This window comes from Salvelinus namaycush, chromosome 9 (assembly GCF_016432855.1).
Source record: "Salvelinus namaycush isolate Seneca chromosome 9, SaNama_1.0, whole genome shotgun sequence".
Classification (NCBI taxonomy): Eukaryota; Metazoa; Chordata; class Actinopteri; order Salmoniformes; family Salmonidae; genus Salvelinus; species Salvelinus namaycush.
The window spans coordinates 19,726,937-19,740,549 of record NC_052315.1 but is presented as its reverse complement, the minus strand read 5'-3'; the positions used below and the strand labels follow the sequence as shown (position 1 = coordinate 19,740,549).

The following is a 13,613-nucleotide window of genomic DNA, read 5'->3' as shown; positions in this document are numbered from 1 at the left end:
CTGAATAATTGGGCTGGGTATAAAACACAGGATCGGTACATTTGCAAGAGTAAGTACAAGATCAGCAGTGGTGTAAAGTAATTAAGTAAAAATACTTTAATTAAAGTACTACTTAAGTAGTTTTTGGGGCCATCTGTACTTTACTATTCATATTTTTGACAACTTTTACTTCACAACATTCCTAAAGAAAATAATGTACTTTTTACTCCATACATTTTCCCTGACACCCAAAAGTACTCGTTACATTTTGACAGGAAAATGGTCCAATCCACACACTTATTAAGAGAACATCACTGGTCATCCCTACTGCCTCTGATTTGGGGGATTCACTAATCACAAATGCTTCATTTGTAAATTATGTTGGAGTGTGCCCCTGGCTATCCATCAAAAAATAAATATTGTTCCGTCTGGTTTGCTTAATATAAGGAAGTTGAAATGATTTATACTTTTACTTTTGATAGTTATATTTTAGCAATTCCATTTACTTTTGATACTTAAGTATATTAACCAAATACGTTTTCACTTTTACTCTAGTACTTTACTGGGTGCCTTTCACTGGAGTACTTTTCTATTAAGGTATCTTTACTTTTAAACTATTGAGTACTTTTTCCAACACTGAAGATCAGAAATCCTTTATTTCTTGCCACAATTGTTTTTGTTGATGTTATGATCAAAATACAATCTCAAGCTGTCACTTTCTCCAATGCAATGTAGTATAGGGGCATTGCCAATAATTCACCAGCTTTCCTCTACAGCTTCCATAATTAAGGAACATCGCATGCTCACAAAAAGAGGAAACAACATGGTTGTCTGCCATTGTATGAGAATAACATCCATGAGTAAAAGGTTAGTGCAATCCAGAATCTTTGGGACGTCCCTATCCTAAACCATACCTAATCATTTTGAAATGCCAACTTCAAATGGGGTAATGTCAAAGCTTAGACGTCCAAAAATGATCCATCCCCTGTGCCTCAGTTGGAGTTGCAAATGCCATGCTCTACCAAGGTTGTGGGTTTGATTCCCACAAGGGACCAGTAAAGAAAAAAAAAATATCCACTCATCACTGCAAGTCGCTCTGCTAAAATGACAAAATGTAAAATAAAAAAGTTAAATCACAGAAACTTTCCTAACACTATAGTGCCTTGCAAAAGTATTCATCCCCCTTGCCGTTTTTCTTATTTTGTTGCATTACAACCTGTAATTTAAATAGATTTTTATTTGGATTTCATGTAACGGACATACACAAAATAGTCCAAATTGGTGAAGTGAAATACAAAAGATAAGAGCTGGGCTTACGGAAGAGTGGCCTGAAAAAAGCCATTGCTTAAAGAATTTTTTTTAAAAACACGTTTGGTGTTTGCCAAAAGGCATGTGGGAGACTCCCCAAACATATGGAAGAAGGTACTCTGGTCAGATGAGACTAAAATTTAGCTTTTTGGCCATCAATGAAAACGTTACGTATGGTGCAAACCCAACACCTCTCATCACCCCAAGAACATCATCCCCACAGTGAAGCATGGTGGGGCAGCATCATGCTGTGGGGATGTTTTTCATCGGCAGGGACTGGGAAGCTGGTCAGAATTGAAGGAATGATAGATGGCGCTAAATACAGGAAAATTCTTGAGGGAAACCTTTTTCAGTCTTCCAAAGATTTGAGACTTCGACGGAGGTTCAATTTCCAGCAGGACAATGACCCTAAGCATACTGCTAAAGCAACACTCAGGTGGTTTAAGGGGAAACATTTAAACGTCTTGGAATGGCCTAGTCAAATCCCAGACCTCAATCCAATTGAAAATCTGTAGTAGGACTTAAAGATTGCTGTACACCAGCAGAACCCAACCAACTTGAAGGAGCTGGAGCAGTTTTGCCTTGAAGAATGGGAAAAAATCCAAGTGACTAGATGTGCCAAGCTTAGAGACATACTCCAAAAGACTTGCAGCTGTAATTGCTGCAAAAGGGGGCTCTACAAAGTATTGACTTCGGGGGGGGGTGAATAGTTATGCACGCACAAGTTCTGTTTTTTTAAAATTATTTCTTGTTCGTTTCACAAAAAATATTTTGCATCTTCAAAGTGGTAGGCATGTTGTGTAAATCAAATGATACAAATCCCCCCAAATGAATTTAAATTCCAGGTTGTAAGGCAAACAAAATAGGAAAAATGCCAAGGGGGTGAATACTTTCGCAAGTTACTCTAAATATAGTATAACCTACCAATCAAGTGCCATTGAGGCCACAATCTTACAATCCAGAAATGAAAGCTTTACCATCTATGCCAGGGATGGGAAACTTTGTGAGCCACAAAAAAATGGAACTCATCATGAGGGGACAGTGGCTGGTGGGTCTGCATACCCACAACCATTCCGAAATTGCACCTTGTATTATTCATTTTCTCTGGGAGTAGAACACAGGAGAGCTGAATAGATCATGTGAGACAAGTGACAGACAATAATTAATCAAATAAATAAATCACAGCAAAGGAATGTCATTTGTGAGCTAGAAAATGGCGGAGATAGTACACAAGTTTTGATTGGTTTACAGTTTAGTACTCGACGGCGTTTTGAAAAAAAAAATGTGTTCAGAAGTTCCTCCTTCGAGAGCTCTCAATCATCTCAAAAACTAAACCAGATAGCTTGCTACGGCCCACCACATAACAGTAGCCATTTTGTATTACACTCCCATCTAGTGTCAAACCCATGTAGGCATGAGGAAATACATACACACTGAGTGACTGAAATCCAGACAACCTGTGAGTTAACAAGATATTGGTCTGATAGTATTGGTATTTTGGGGACAATAAAGAGGTATGTATTCATGTTTTAACTACTGAGCATCAGATTTCCATCCAGATATGTTTGTAAGTTGTATATTGAGTGGTAGCACCCAGACATCTTTATTTTCTCATCAGTTCATGTTTTGTTCAGGGTTTTACATTATCTGCAAATCTATATATTTACTTAAATATTTATATTTCACTTAAATTTTCTACTGTGAATTGTACAAAAACATTGAATTCACTTATAATATATTTTTGAAACAACCAATTCACTGAAACTTGCTGATTATGTATGATCGAATGAGAAAAGGCTGTTAGAATCTGTCTAGCAGGTTAACTACTGGATCTTTACCTCTGTCGTTACAAAGAGGAATGTAGTAACCTTTGACTTAATCCAGCACCCAAGTCAGTTCTCCAAAAAACACAAAGCCAAATGTAGTTTGTTTCTTAATTCAAAGGGCAAAACAATGGTGCACACACAACTTCAGTCAATAAGAAACTGATTGGGGGTTGGTTCATTCAATGTAAAAGTACATTGTATGAAGGGTAAACGCTTTTCTGTTTGAGAAAAGCACTTCAAATTTGATAGATGTTTCCAATCCATGCAAACAATAGCTGCAGAATCCAAACCAAGTACACAGCCTATACTCAGCCTCCTTTACTCCTGAAAGTTTTCATTTAAGAACTTTAGCAGTACAAATATGAATGCTCATAAAACATGTCAAAAAAATTATTTAAAAAACAACTGACTTGGTGAGAGAAGACCAGAAAATCTCTCCCCCAGTCCCCCCTCAGAATGCAGGACTAATTGTCTTGTTCTGTTTGCTGCATGTTGAGGTTATCCAGAGAGTGACCCTCCTAATGTTCCTATTCTCCATATCTTCCCCAGGCAGAGGGCCGAATCCATCCTTCCACGCAGCAAGAAGCAACATTCCTGAAGGCTTGAGGAGAGCCTCGGGTGGGGCAGAAACATACTGACTTTCATTTAATTGGATTCCTGCTGGCTCCGGTCCAGTGTGAGGCAGTGATCCAGGTGAGGAGGAGACTGGGTGGTTGCTCTCAGCTCCCCTTGACAGGGTGAGACTGGTACCCAAATGGCTGAGGGGCAGTTCACTAGGTTGTGTGGGAAGGGAAATGTTTTTTAGGAGTTGTTGGCCGAGTTCTCATTGCTGGTTGAGCTGGAGGACGGGGGTGCAGAGGAAGAGGCAAAGTTCATCCCTGATAGACTTGGAGGATTCATGGCTGTGTTCAGTCCACTTAAGCTTTTCCTGCACACTGGACATGTGTCGTGCTTTGGAAACACACAGGAGCACAAACACAGAAGACATCATTATATATAATCAATAATCTTCAAGAAGATTTTATTTTCCGGAAAACTCAAGAATGTAAGTAGAGCCCACAGTTTTTATTGACAACTTAACTTAACCAGGAGAAACTCTGGTTCAGGAAAAGGTCAGGAGGGGTCAGGAAAAGGTAATCTAGGTTTTGTCAATGATAGCACTAAAAGAAAGGTACATATGAGTGGAAAGGTCTTACCTGTTCAAGCCAGGGTACTATGCAATCATTGTGAAACAAATGATTACATGGAAGTTGCCTAACGTTTTCTCCAGCACTGTAGTCTTCTTTACACACTGGACATTCTAGACCAGAGCCTTAAAACAGAAAAACAAATTCAAGATGTAAATGTGTTCAACAAAGGCTTAAAAACACCTCCAAAACCTATGACCTACTGATTTCCATAGAAAATGAGCAAGACCACAATAAGTCCAGCCCACAGGGCCTGAGGTGATGCACTTGACTGTGCTGTGTGTGTGTTGATATTCAGGGTCACTTACCTACATGCTCCTGTGTGATTAGGACTGTGGGAAGGCTCATGATTTTGTCCCCATCAGCTGGCGGAGGGCCAGTGTTCTCAAACTGATTTAATAACTATGGGACACACAAAAAAAATATTTATATATTTGATACTCTGTGGATCATGCTAACCAAACAAATAATATTTTCACAATCCAAATGCAGGTATTTTGTTGTTGAGTTTGACAGTGAATTTAGAAATGTTTAATAAGGTGAGTGGTAAACAGTCATTACGTACCTGTGTAATGATTGCATCTAGTCCGTTGGCACCCCAGGCGTAATCCATGGGGTTTGAGTGAAGCACGCCCCTATAAATTAAGATAAACAAAAGTCTTGCTGTAATACAAAGAGTCAGTTGGAAAACTTCCACAAAGTTTTACATAAAAACAATGGGTCATAGTCCCAAGATACTGGAATGTACTAAGTTGAACTCACCAGGGTCCCACACCAATATTTGGCACTGCCGTAGGGGCGATTATTCCATTCACTAGCTGCTGAATGATTCTACAAGAGGACAAAACATTTTGGTTATGCTCTGCATGCATCCAAAAATAAGAGCTAATTGCATCATTGCCTATATAGAACATGTCATCAAAGCTCAGAAGAAAAGAGACAAGCCTATCACTGGGAACATCTATGTGAATCATGGAACATTTAAAAAGGTCCCACAAGTCACTGAGCTTACCCCTCTAAAGTGGGCACTCCCTCCGGTCTCCCTGCCTGCCTCCTGACGCCATGGCGACCGTGAGGTTGCCTGGCGCCGTATCGCTGCCGTGATGCCATCTCCCGTTCTCGCCGGTTCTCTGCGTCGCGGTTGTCCTCTGTTCCCAACCCAGCTCCTCCTAGCCCTGCTCCTCCCAGCCCCGCTCCGAAGTCAAAGGAGTCATCAAAGACACCCATAGCGAACTGGCCGTAACCCGAGGGGAATGTAAATATATTTGAAGGGTCCACATTCTACAAGAAATGGACGTTTCACAAACAGATGCATTCATAAATTACTTGGAGTTCTTTCTGTACGTACTATTCAATGTTTATAGTCAACAGAAATCCCAACTAGGCCTACGTCAAAAACCAGGTCCGATTTTACAAGGTATATTTGTTTGTTTGCTACGATAACAATATCATGGTAAAGCCTTTGTTTCTCAATAAGCAGAGTAAATAAGCTGAGAAACCTCAAATGGATGTTGGTTCTGGTCACCGCTGGAAATGGTGGATGTGGACCCATTTTCACTGCTGTTCAGGAAGAGAAACATAGAAAACAGTTAGCATTTTTGGAGAGGGATTTGATTTAAATGTGCGCGCACACCCTCTTGACCAGAGTGCTGTAATCATAGGTGAAAAGTTATGTGATGCCAAGTGACAAAATCTAGTGACAAGGTTGCTGACATCTTTAATCAGAATGTCAACAGAATGCTTGCTTTGATGTCACACATTCAACAAACCGTCTCTCCTCCAGCAGTTCCTCGATAAAGCCAGATTCACACCGAGGACATGTGTAATCCTGCAAACAAATATTACAACGCCTTTAAGTGTCATTTTCGCATTCACTCTACCACAAAACAGGCTAGCAATCAGCTATTGAATCCCTACTTTACTACATTCAACTACAGTATCAGTCAAAAGTTTGGACACCTACTCATTCAAGGGTTCTTCTTTATTTTGACTTTTCTACATTGTAGAATAATAGTGAAGAAATCAAAACTATGAAATAACACATGGAATCATGTGGTAACCAAAAGTGTTAAATCAAAATATATTTTAGAATCCATCAAAGCAGCCACCATTTGCCTTGACAGCTTTGCACACTCTTGGCATTCTCTCAACCAACTTCACCTGGAATGCTTTTCCAACAGTCTTTAATGAGTTCCCACATATGCTGAGCACTTGTTGGCTGCTTTCCTTCACTCTTCAGTCCAACTCATCTCAATTGGGTAGAGGTGATTGTGGAGGCCAGGTCATCTGATGCAGCACTCCATCACTCTCCTTCTTAGTCAAATAGCCCTTACACAGCCTGGAGGTGTGTTGGGTCATTTTCCTGTTGAAAAACAAATGATAGTCCCACTAAGCACAAACCAGGTGGGATGGCGTATCGCTGCAGAATGCTGTGGTAGCCATGCTGGTTAAGTGTGCCTTGAATTCTAAATAAATCACAGATAGTGTCACCAGCAAAGCACCCCTACACCATCACACCTCTGCCTCCATGCTTCACAGTGAGAACCACACATGCAGAGATCATCCGTTCACCTACTCTGTGTCTCACAAAGACATGGCGGTTTGGACCAAAAATCTCAAATTTGGGCTGATCAGACAAAAGGACAGATTTCCACCGGTCTAATGTCCATTGCTCGTGTTTCTTGGCCCAAGCAAGTCTCTTCTTATTATTGATGTCCTTTAGTAGTGGTTTCTTTGCAGCAAATCGACTATGAAGGCGTGATTCACTCAGACACCTCTGAACAGTTGATGTTGAGATGGATCTGTTACTTGAACTCTGGAGCATTTATTTGGGCTGCAATCTGAGGTGCAGTTAACTTTAATGAACTTATCCTCTGCAGCAGAGGTAACTCTGGGTCTTCCTTTTCTGTGGCGGTCCTCATGAGAGCCAGTTTCATCATAGCACTTGATGGATTTTGCAACTGTTCTTGAAAGGAACTTTCAAAGTTCTTGAAATGTTCCTTATTGACTGACCTTCATGTCTTAAAGTAGTGATGGACTGTCATTTTCTCTTTGCTTATTAGAGCTGTTCTTGCCATAATATGGACTTGGTATTTTACCAAATAGGGATATCATCTGTATACCACCCCTACCTTGTCCCAACACAACTGATTGGCTCAAACGCATTAAGGAAAGAAATTCCACAAATTAACAAGGCACACCTGTTAATTAAATATGTTCTCTCTGCTACCGCACGGCAAGCAATACCGTAGCGCCAAATCAAGGTCAAAGAGGCTTCTAAACAGCTTCTACCCAAGCCATAAGACTACTGAACAGCTAATCAAATGGCTACCCAGACTATTTGCATTGCCCCCCCTCTCTCTCTTCTATGCTGCTGCTACTCTCGGTTATTATCTATGCATAGTCACTTTAATAACTCTACCTACATGTACATATTACCTCAATTACATTTACACCGGTACCCCCGCACATTGAATAACTCTTCTTGATCTGCACTGTTGGTTAAGGGCTTGTTGGTAAGCATTTCACGGTAAAGTCTACATTTGTTGTATTTGGCGCATGTGACAAATAAAGTTTGATTTGATTTTGATTTGACATTGTACCCTGTATATAGCCCTGCTATTGTGATTTACTGCTGCTCTTTAATTATTTGTTATTCTTATCTCTTACTTTTGGGGAGGGGGGGATATTTTCTTAAAACTGCATTGTTGGTTAAGGGCTTGCAACTAAGTAAGCATTTCACTGTAAGGTTTACACCTGTTGTATTTGGCGCATGTGACAAATAAAATTTGATTTGGAATTGAAATGCATTCCAGGTGACAACCTCATGAATCTGGTTGACAGAATTCCAAGAGTATTCAAAGCTGTCATCAAGGCAAAGGGTGGCTAGTTTGAAGAATCTCAAATATATTTTGATTTGTTTAACACTTCTTTGGTTACTACATGATTCTGTGTTATTTTATAGTTTTGATGTCTTCACTATTATTCTACAATGTAGAAAATATTAAAAATAAAGAAAAACCCTTGAATGAGTAGGTGTCCAACCTTTTGACTGGCACTATATGTGTGTGGCCAACATGAGAGAAATTTGACAAAAAGGAGATAACCCAATTGAACTACACTGTTAAGAACAGTCAAGAAGGAAGGAGTTGAATTGTATTCAGTATTTAATTCAGTGTTCATTACCAGCGAACTGTGGAAAGCCTACTGATTAACATGTTTCATTGTGAGAGACACCTTTAGTATTCTATGACAGATCATTCCAGCACCTGACTGCTATGCTGGTGTGACTTACTGAATGGCGAGCAAACACACACACACACACACACCAAGAAATAATGCACTGTGCCATTGTCACTGTGACTAGAATTAACACTAGACGCAATATTTTAGGTTTGGCATTGGAATCTGCCAACAACCTCTCTCCTCTACATGTCTATGCTTTCTACAGAAAACATAAATGCCATCATCATGGAAATATTACAATAAATTGTTCCTTAAATGCAGAAAAATACACATATCATATGACTAACGTTAGCTAAATACAAATCTCCCTCTACTTTAGCTGATCTGAAGCCTACATGATGTTTGGTTACTGAATGGAATCCTTTATACATAATTTATGACTAATCTGGATGCACATGCCATTGCCAAGCATCGCTGATATCACAGGCAGTTCAGAACCATTCCTTGGCTAAGACTGTTTGTCCCATGTGTTGTCAGATTTCTAGGCAGCTAGCTATGTTGTTCCCATTTATATCTTGCACAGATTAATAATGAGCCGTGAGTATACAATCATTTCTGTCAAGGTAATTTCATGCCCTAGCTATTAATCAAGCTGGTTAACGTTAACACGCGCACACAACTAGCTAGCTAACGTTAACTACAAACGACGCAACACAATACAGGATAGCTAGCTTGGCAGATAAGCACATCAGATGCGGTTAGTTAGCCTTCGAGCTAATCAGTCTCTGACTTTACAAGCTTTCTATCTTAAAATATGAGCGAAATAGGCTAGTTCTCGTTAGCTGGCTAACAGTCAGATGCAAGACGTTGAAAATATGGTTAGCTTAGCTCAATGACTGTATATATGATGGGGTTTAGCTAGCAAGGTAGCTTTAATTTTTATGGACTCGTTCAAGACCAACAACAATTTATCTACTCTCCTCGACTAATTGTCTTTCGCTTCTTGTCAACGTTACTTACGGGAAGACGAGGGCTGATCTCTTCCGAACATCTGTGACAGAAAAACCGTCTGGGCCATGGAGGTGCTTCCGCCATTTTTTTGGTTCTCTGTTGAAGGATTCAGTTGGAGGGTCGTCACTAGTTACCACAGCCACAAAGTCATAATTATGGCTAAACCCAGACTATTTCTACAATTATCTTCTTAAAATCTGATTTTAAACCTAACATTAACCATACTGCTACACGTATTTCCAAGCCTAATCTAACGGTCTTCTCGCCACAAACTGCGCATGTGCAGCCGTCAAATCAAAGTCACTCCTTCGATATAAAGTTATTTTTGACGAAAATGAAAACGTGTCAGTTTATCACATTCACGAGCTTGGAGTAAAAAAACAAGATCAACTACTTAAGACATTGGGTCCAATCTAGGTTGTGACGTTGGATTTCGAGAAAATTAACAAAGAAGGAAGAATTTTTTACTTCTCACATTTACTTATTAAAACCCAAAACCACGGCCTGGTCTGTTTGCTCTGTTTCGCAAGTGTTCCCGGAAGTATAGCGACGTTGCGCCTCTCAGTTTAGAAACTCTGTGATATAGCCAATTTTGACTTTGTGGCTGTGGTAACTACTGACAACAGTGGAGACAGTACAGAGTAAAGAAGGGGACAAGAATGATTCGCTCACTAGAATATACGTAACGCATAGAATGAAATACTTCAAACTCTTCAAATCTTTTTCAACATTTATATTATTGCACATATTCAAACTAGCAAAATAAAAAATGCAATCTTGAAGTAGGCCTAAATTTGCATTTTCTCTCATTCTATCAACGTTGCACTCATTTTGACAGAGAAGCACATCAGATACAGATAGTTAGCTAGCAAGCAAGCTAGTCAGTCTGATTTTACAAGCTATCTTTCCAGTTTAAAATATGAGCTAACTAGGCTAGTTCTCTCATTAGCTAGCCAGAACAAGCAAATTAGCAATACAACATCTTCATGTCCTTCCAAATTATGTTTGTTGGATAGGTAAGAAACTTAGCTAGCCATTTTAAGTGTTTCTAAGCAGTGTCCTACATAAAACAATGAAGAATTCGATTTATGGCTAAAATATGACTTGGATGTTGTCTTGTTTTGCACGCTTTGTACAAAATAATAAAATGCAGTACTACAGAATATTTCTTAACGTAGCTCTTTATTAGCTAGCTATAACTGGCATGTTCACGTATCGCCAACCAGGATCAAACTGACCATGACCTAACCATTTGGGTGGTCTTAAAACTTCTTATGGCTGAAGGGGCAGTATTGAGTAGCTTGGATGAAAGGTGCCCATATCAAACGGCCTGCTCCTCAGTCATAGTTCCTAATATTTGCATATTATTATTAGTATTGGATAGAAAACACTCTAAAGTTTCTAAAACTGTTTGAATTATGTCTGTGAGATTAACAGAACTCATATTGGCAGGCAAAATCCTGAGTTGAAATCAAAACAGGAAGTCAGAAATCTGAGCCTGTGTGTATTCACCAGAGTCCCTAAAGAAATCCACTTGAGCTATTAATGATGTTGCACTGCCTAGGGGTTCCACTAGATGTCAACCATCAATAGAAATTTCAATGAGACTTCTATGATGTTGTGGGAGAGAATGAGAGCAGAATCAGTCAGGTGTCCATCAAGCAGCCATTTCCTGATCATGCTTTTTCTTCATGTAAGCCACTGACGTTCCATTGCTCACACAGACAAGAACGAATACTCCGGTTGGAACTTTATTGAAGCTATATGTTAAAAACATCCTAATGATTGATTCAGTACTTAGTTTGAAATGTTTCTTCGACCGGTAATATCACATTTTCAAGTTTTTGTCCGATATAATGCTGACCAGAATTAGCGTTTGGATATGTAAACCAGACGCGCTAACAAAAGAAGGTATTTGGACATAAATAACGGATTTTTTCGAACAAAACAAACATTTATTGTGGACCTGCGATTCCTGGTGTGCTTTCTGATGTAGATCATCAAAGGTAATGGAATATTTATCATGTATTTTTGTGTTTATGGTGACGCCATCTTTGCAGCTGTGGTATGCTATTTTTGAGCGGCGTCTCAGATTATAGCGTGCATTTCTTTTTCCATAAAGTTTTTTTGAAATCTGACATAGCGGTTGCATTAAGGAGAGGTATATCTATAATTCAATGTGTATAACTTGTATTATCATCTATATTTATGATGAGTATTTCTGTTGAAACGATGGGCTATGCAAAGTCACTTGATGTTTTTGCATTTAGTGAATCTTGTCGCCTCAATGTAAACTCAGATTTTTTGATATAAATATGAATTTAATCAAACAAAACATGCATGTATTGTGTAACATGAAGTCCTATGAGTGTCATCTGATGAAAATAATCGAAGGTTAGTGATTCATTTTATCTCTATTCTGGTTTTTGTGAAGCTATCTTTAGCTGGAAAAAATGGCTGTGATTATTGTGGTTTTGTGGTGACCTAACATAATCGTTTGTAGTGCTTTCGCTGAAAAGCCTATTTGAAATCGAACACTTTGGTGGGATTAACAACAAGTTTACCTTTAAAATGATATAAGACACATGAATGTCTGAGGAATTTTAATTATGAGATTTCTGTTGTTTTGAATTTGGCGCCCTGCACTTGGACTGGCTGTTGTCATATCGGTCCCGTTATCGGGACTGCAGCCATGAGAAGTTAACCAATCATAGCACAGTATGATATGGCGGTAAAATGCATCCAATTATAATTCAGTATGTTTACACATATGAATATTACATCCCCCTTCTTTTAAAACAAAAGAAAAATGTTTACATATTCTAAGTGTTTCTTTTGAAAACATGCTCTGCAGTTTGAACTCAAGGTAAGTAATATTGCATACTACACCAACTGAATCAACATAGACTCTGAAACAATGATCCAACATGCTGTTACTTTTCGAACAAGGGATTCTCAGCAACTCAGCTTTCACAGTAGAAATGCATCTTAACATTTCAAACAAATACAATACCAAAGCATTTCAAGTGAACTTTCAATAACAAGTTTACAGTCTGTAACTCTTTTAGGGCAGCGATCCGCCTACACCCTTTGACATTTCACAGGTCTAGGACAGCTCTTGGCTTGACCTCTCTTCCTGACCTTGTGCGATATGATGCTGAGCATGCTTCTGTGTCAGTCAACAGTTCTTGTGGTGTTGCAGGTAAATATGGTGTATGTTGTGCTGTGTGTGTGTTTAGTCCATCACGTTCTCTTTCAGGGGAACAGTTCATCTCATCAGTGTGTTGTTCTTTTGTGTTCAGTAGGTGACGACGATTGCGGCGGTACACCGCTCCTTCTGCGGTGCGGACGTGAGATGAACGCTCAGTGTCAGCTGGCTGGATGACGACTGCTGGCTTCCAGAGGCCATGCTCTTGGATACTAACTGACTCTCCGTCGATCAGTGGTGGCAGTGGTCTAGCTGACCTGTCGTAGTATCGCTTTTGTTGTTGTTGTCTCTGTGAGCGTTTTCCATGCATTTTCTTGTAGCTGACGACCTCAGGTTGCAGCTGCTGGTTGGTGCTGGGAAGGATTGAGCGAAGTCTGCGGCTCATCAACAGCTGGGCTGGTGATTTGAAGTTGTCAACTGGAGTGTTGCGGTATTCAAGGAGACTGAGGTAGGGGTCTCTCTTGTCTGCTTTTGCTTTATCCATGAGTGATTTAGCAATCTGCACAGATTTTTCAGCAAGGCCATTACTTTGAGGGTAATGCAGGCTTGTGACATGTGTGAACTCCCATGCTTTTGTGAAGGATTCAAACTAATTTGATTTGTAACAGGGCCCATTGTCAGATATTAAAGTCTCTACAATGCCATGCCTGGCAAAGGCTGCTTTCAGCTTGTGTATCACAGCTGCAGATGTGGTGCTGTGAAGCTTGTCGAGTTCGAAGTATCTGCTGTAGTAGTCCACTGTTACGATGTAGTCCTCGTTGTTCCAGGTAAACAGATCGGTTGCCACGACCTGCCAGGGTCGGTCTGGGATACAGTGAGGTAACATTGGCTCTTTGGTGTTTGAGGGGCGTCGTTCAAGACATATGGCGCATTTACCAACAATGTCCTCTATTTGTTTGCACATTCCGG

General features: G+C 39.7%; 1 protein-coding gene across 1 annotated transcript; it reads right to left on the bottom strand.

Moving 5' to 3' along the window:
• Nucleotides 1-2,851: 2,851 nt before the first annotated feature.
• LOC120053802 (E3 ubiquitin-protein ligase RNF126-like) lies at nt 2,852-9,932 on the bottom strand. The gene is made up of 9 exons (XM_039001060.1): nt 9,506-9,932; nt 6,070-6,128; nt 5,800-5,860; nt 5,313-5,581; nt 5,063-5,131; nt 4,866-4,935; nt 4,609-4,702; nt 4,310-4,425; nt 2,852-4,064 (listed from the first exon to the last, which is right to left on the bottom strand). Exons 1-9 carry the CDS (start codon nt 9,578-9,580, stop codon nt 3,915-3,917), a joined length of 963 nt encoding a protein of 320 aa, XP_038856988.1. The 5' UTR covers nt 9,581-9,932; the 3' UTR covers nt 2,852-3,914.
• Between the last annotated feature and the right edge of the window lie 3,681 nt (nt 9,933-13,613).

What these genes read in the sequence shown, in the direction of transcription:
- LOC120053802 (XM_039001060.1), bottom strand. Translation starts at nt 9,580, where the DNA reads ATGGCGGAAGCACCTCCATGGCCCAGACGGTTTTTCTGTCACAGATGT. An exon ending in GGAGTGCCCACTTTAGAGGG is followed by an intron (nt 5,132 to 5,312) that starts GTAAGCTCAGTG and finishes GTCCTCTTGTAG; the next exon opens with AATCATTCAGCAGCTAGTGA. An exon ending in AATCACACAGGAGCATGTAG is followed by an intron (nt 4,426 to 4,608) that starts GTAAGTGACCCT and finishes TTCTGTTTTAAG; the next exon opens with GCTCTGGTCTAGAATGTCCA.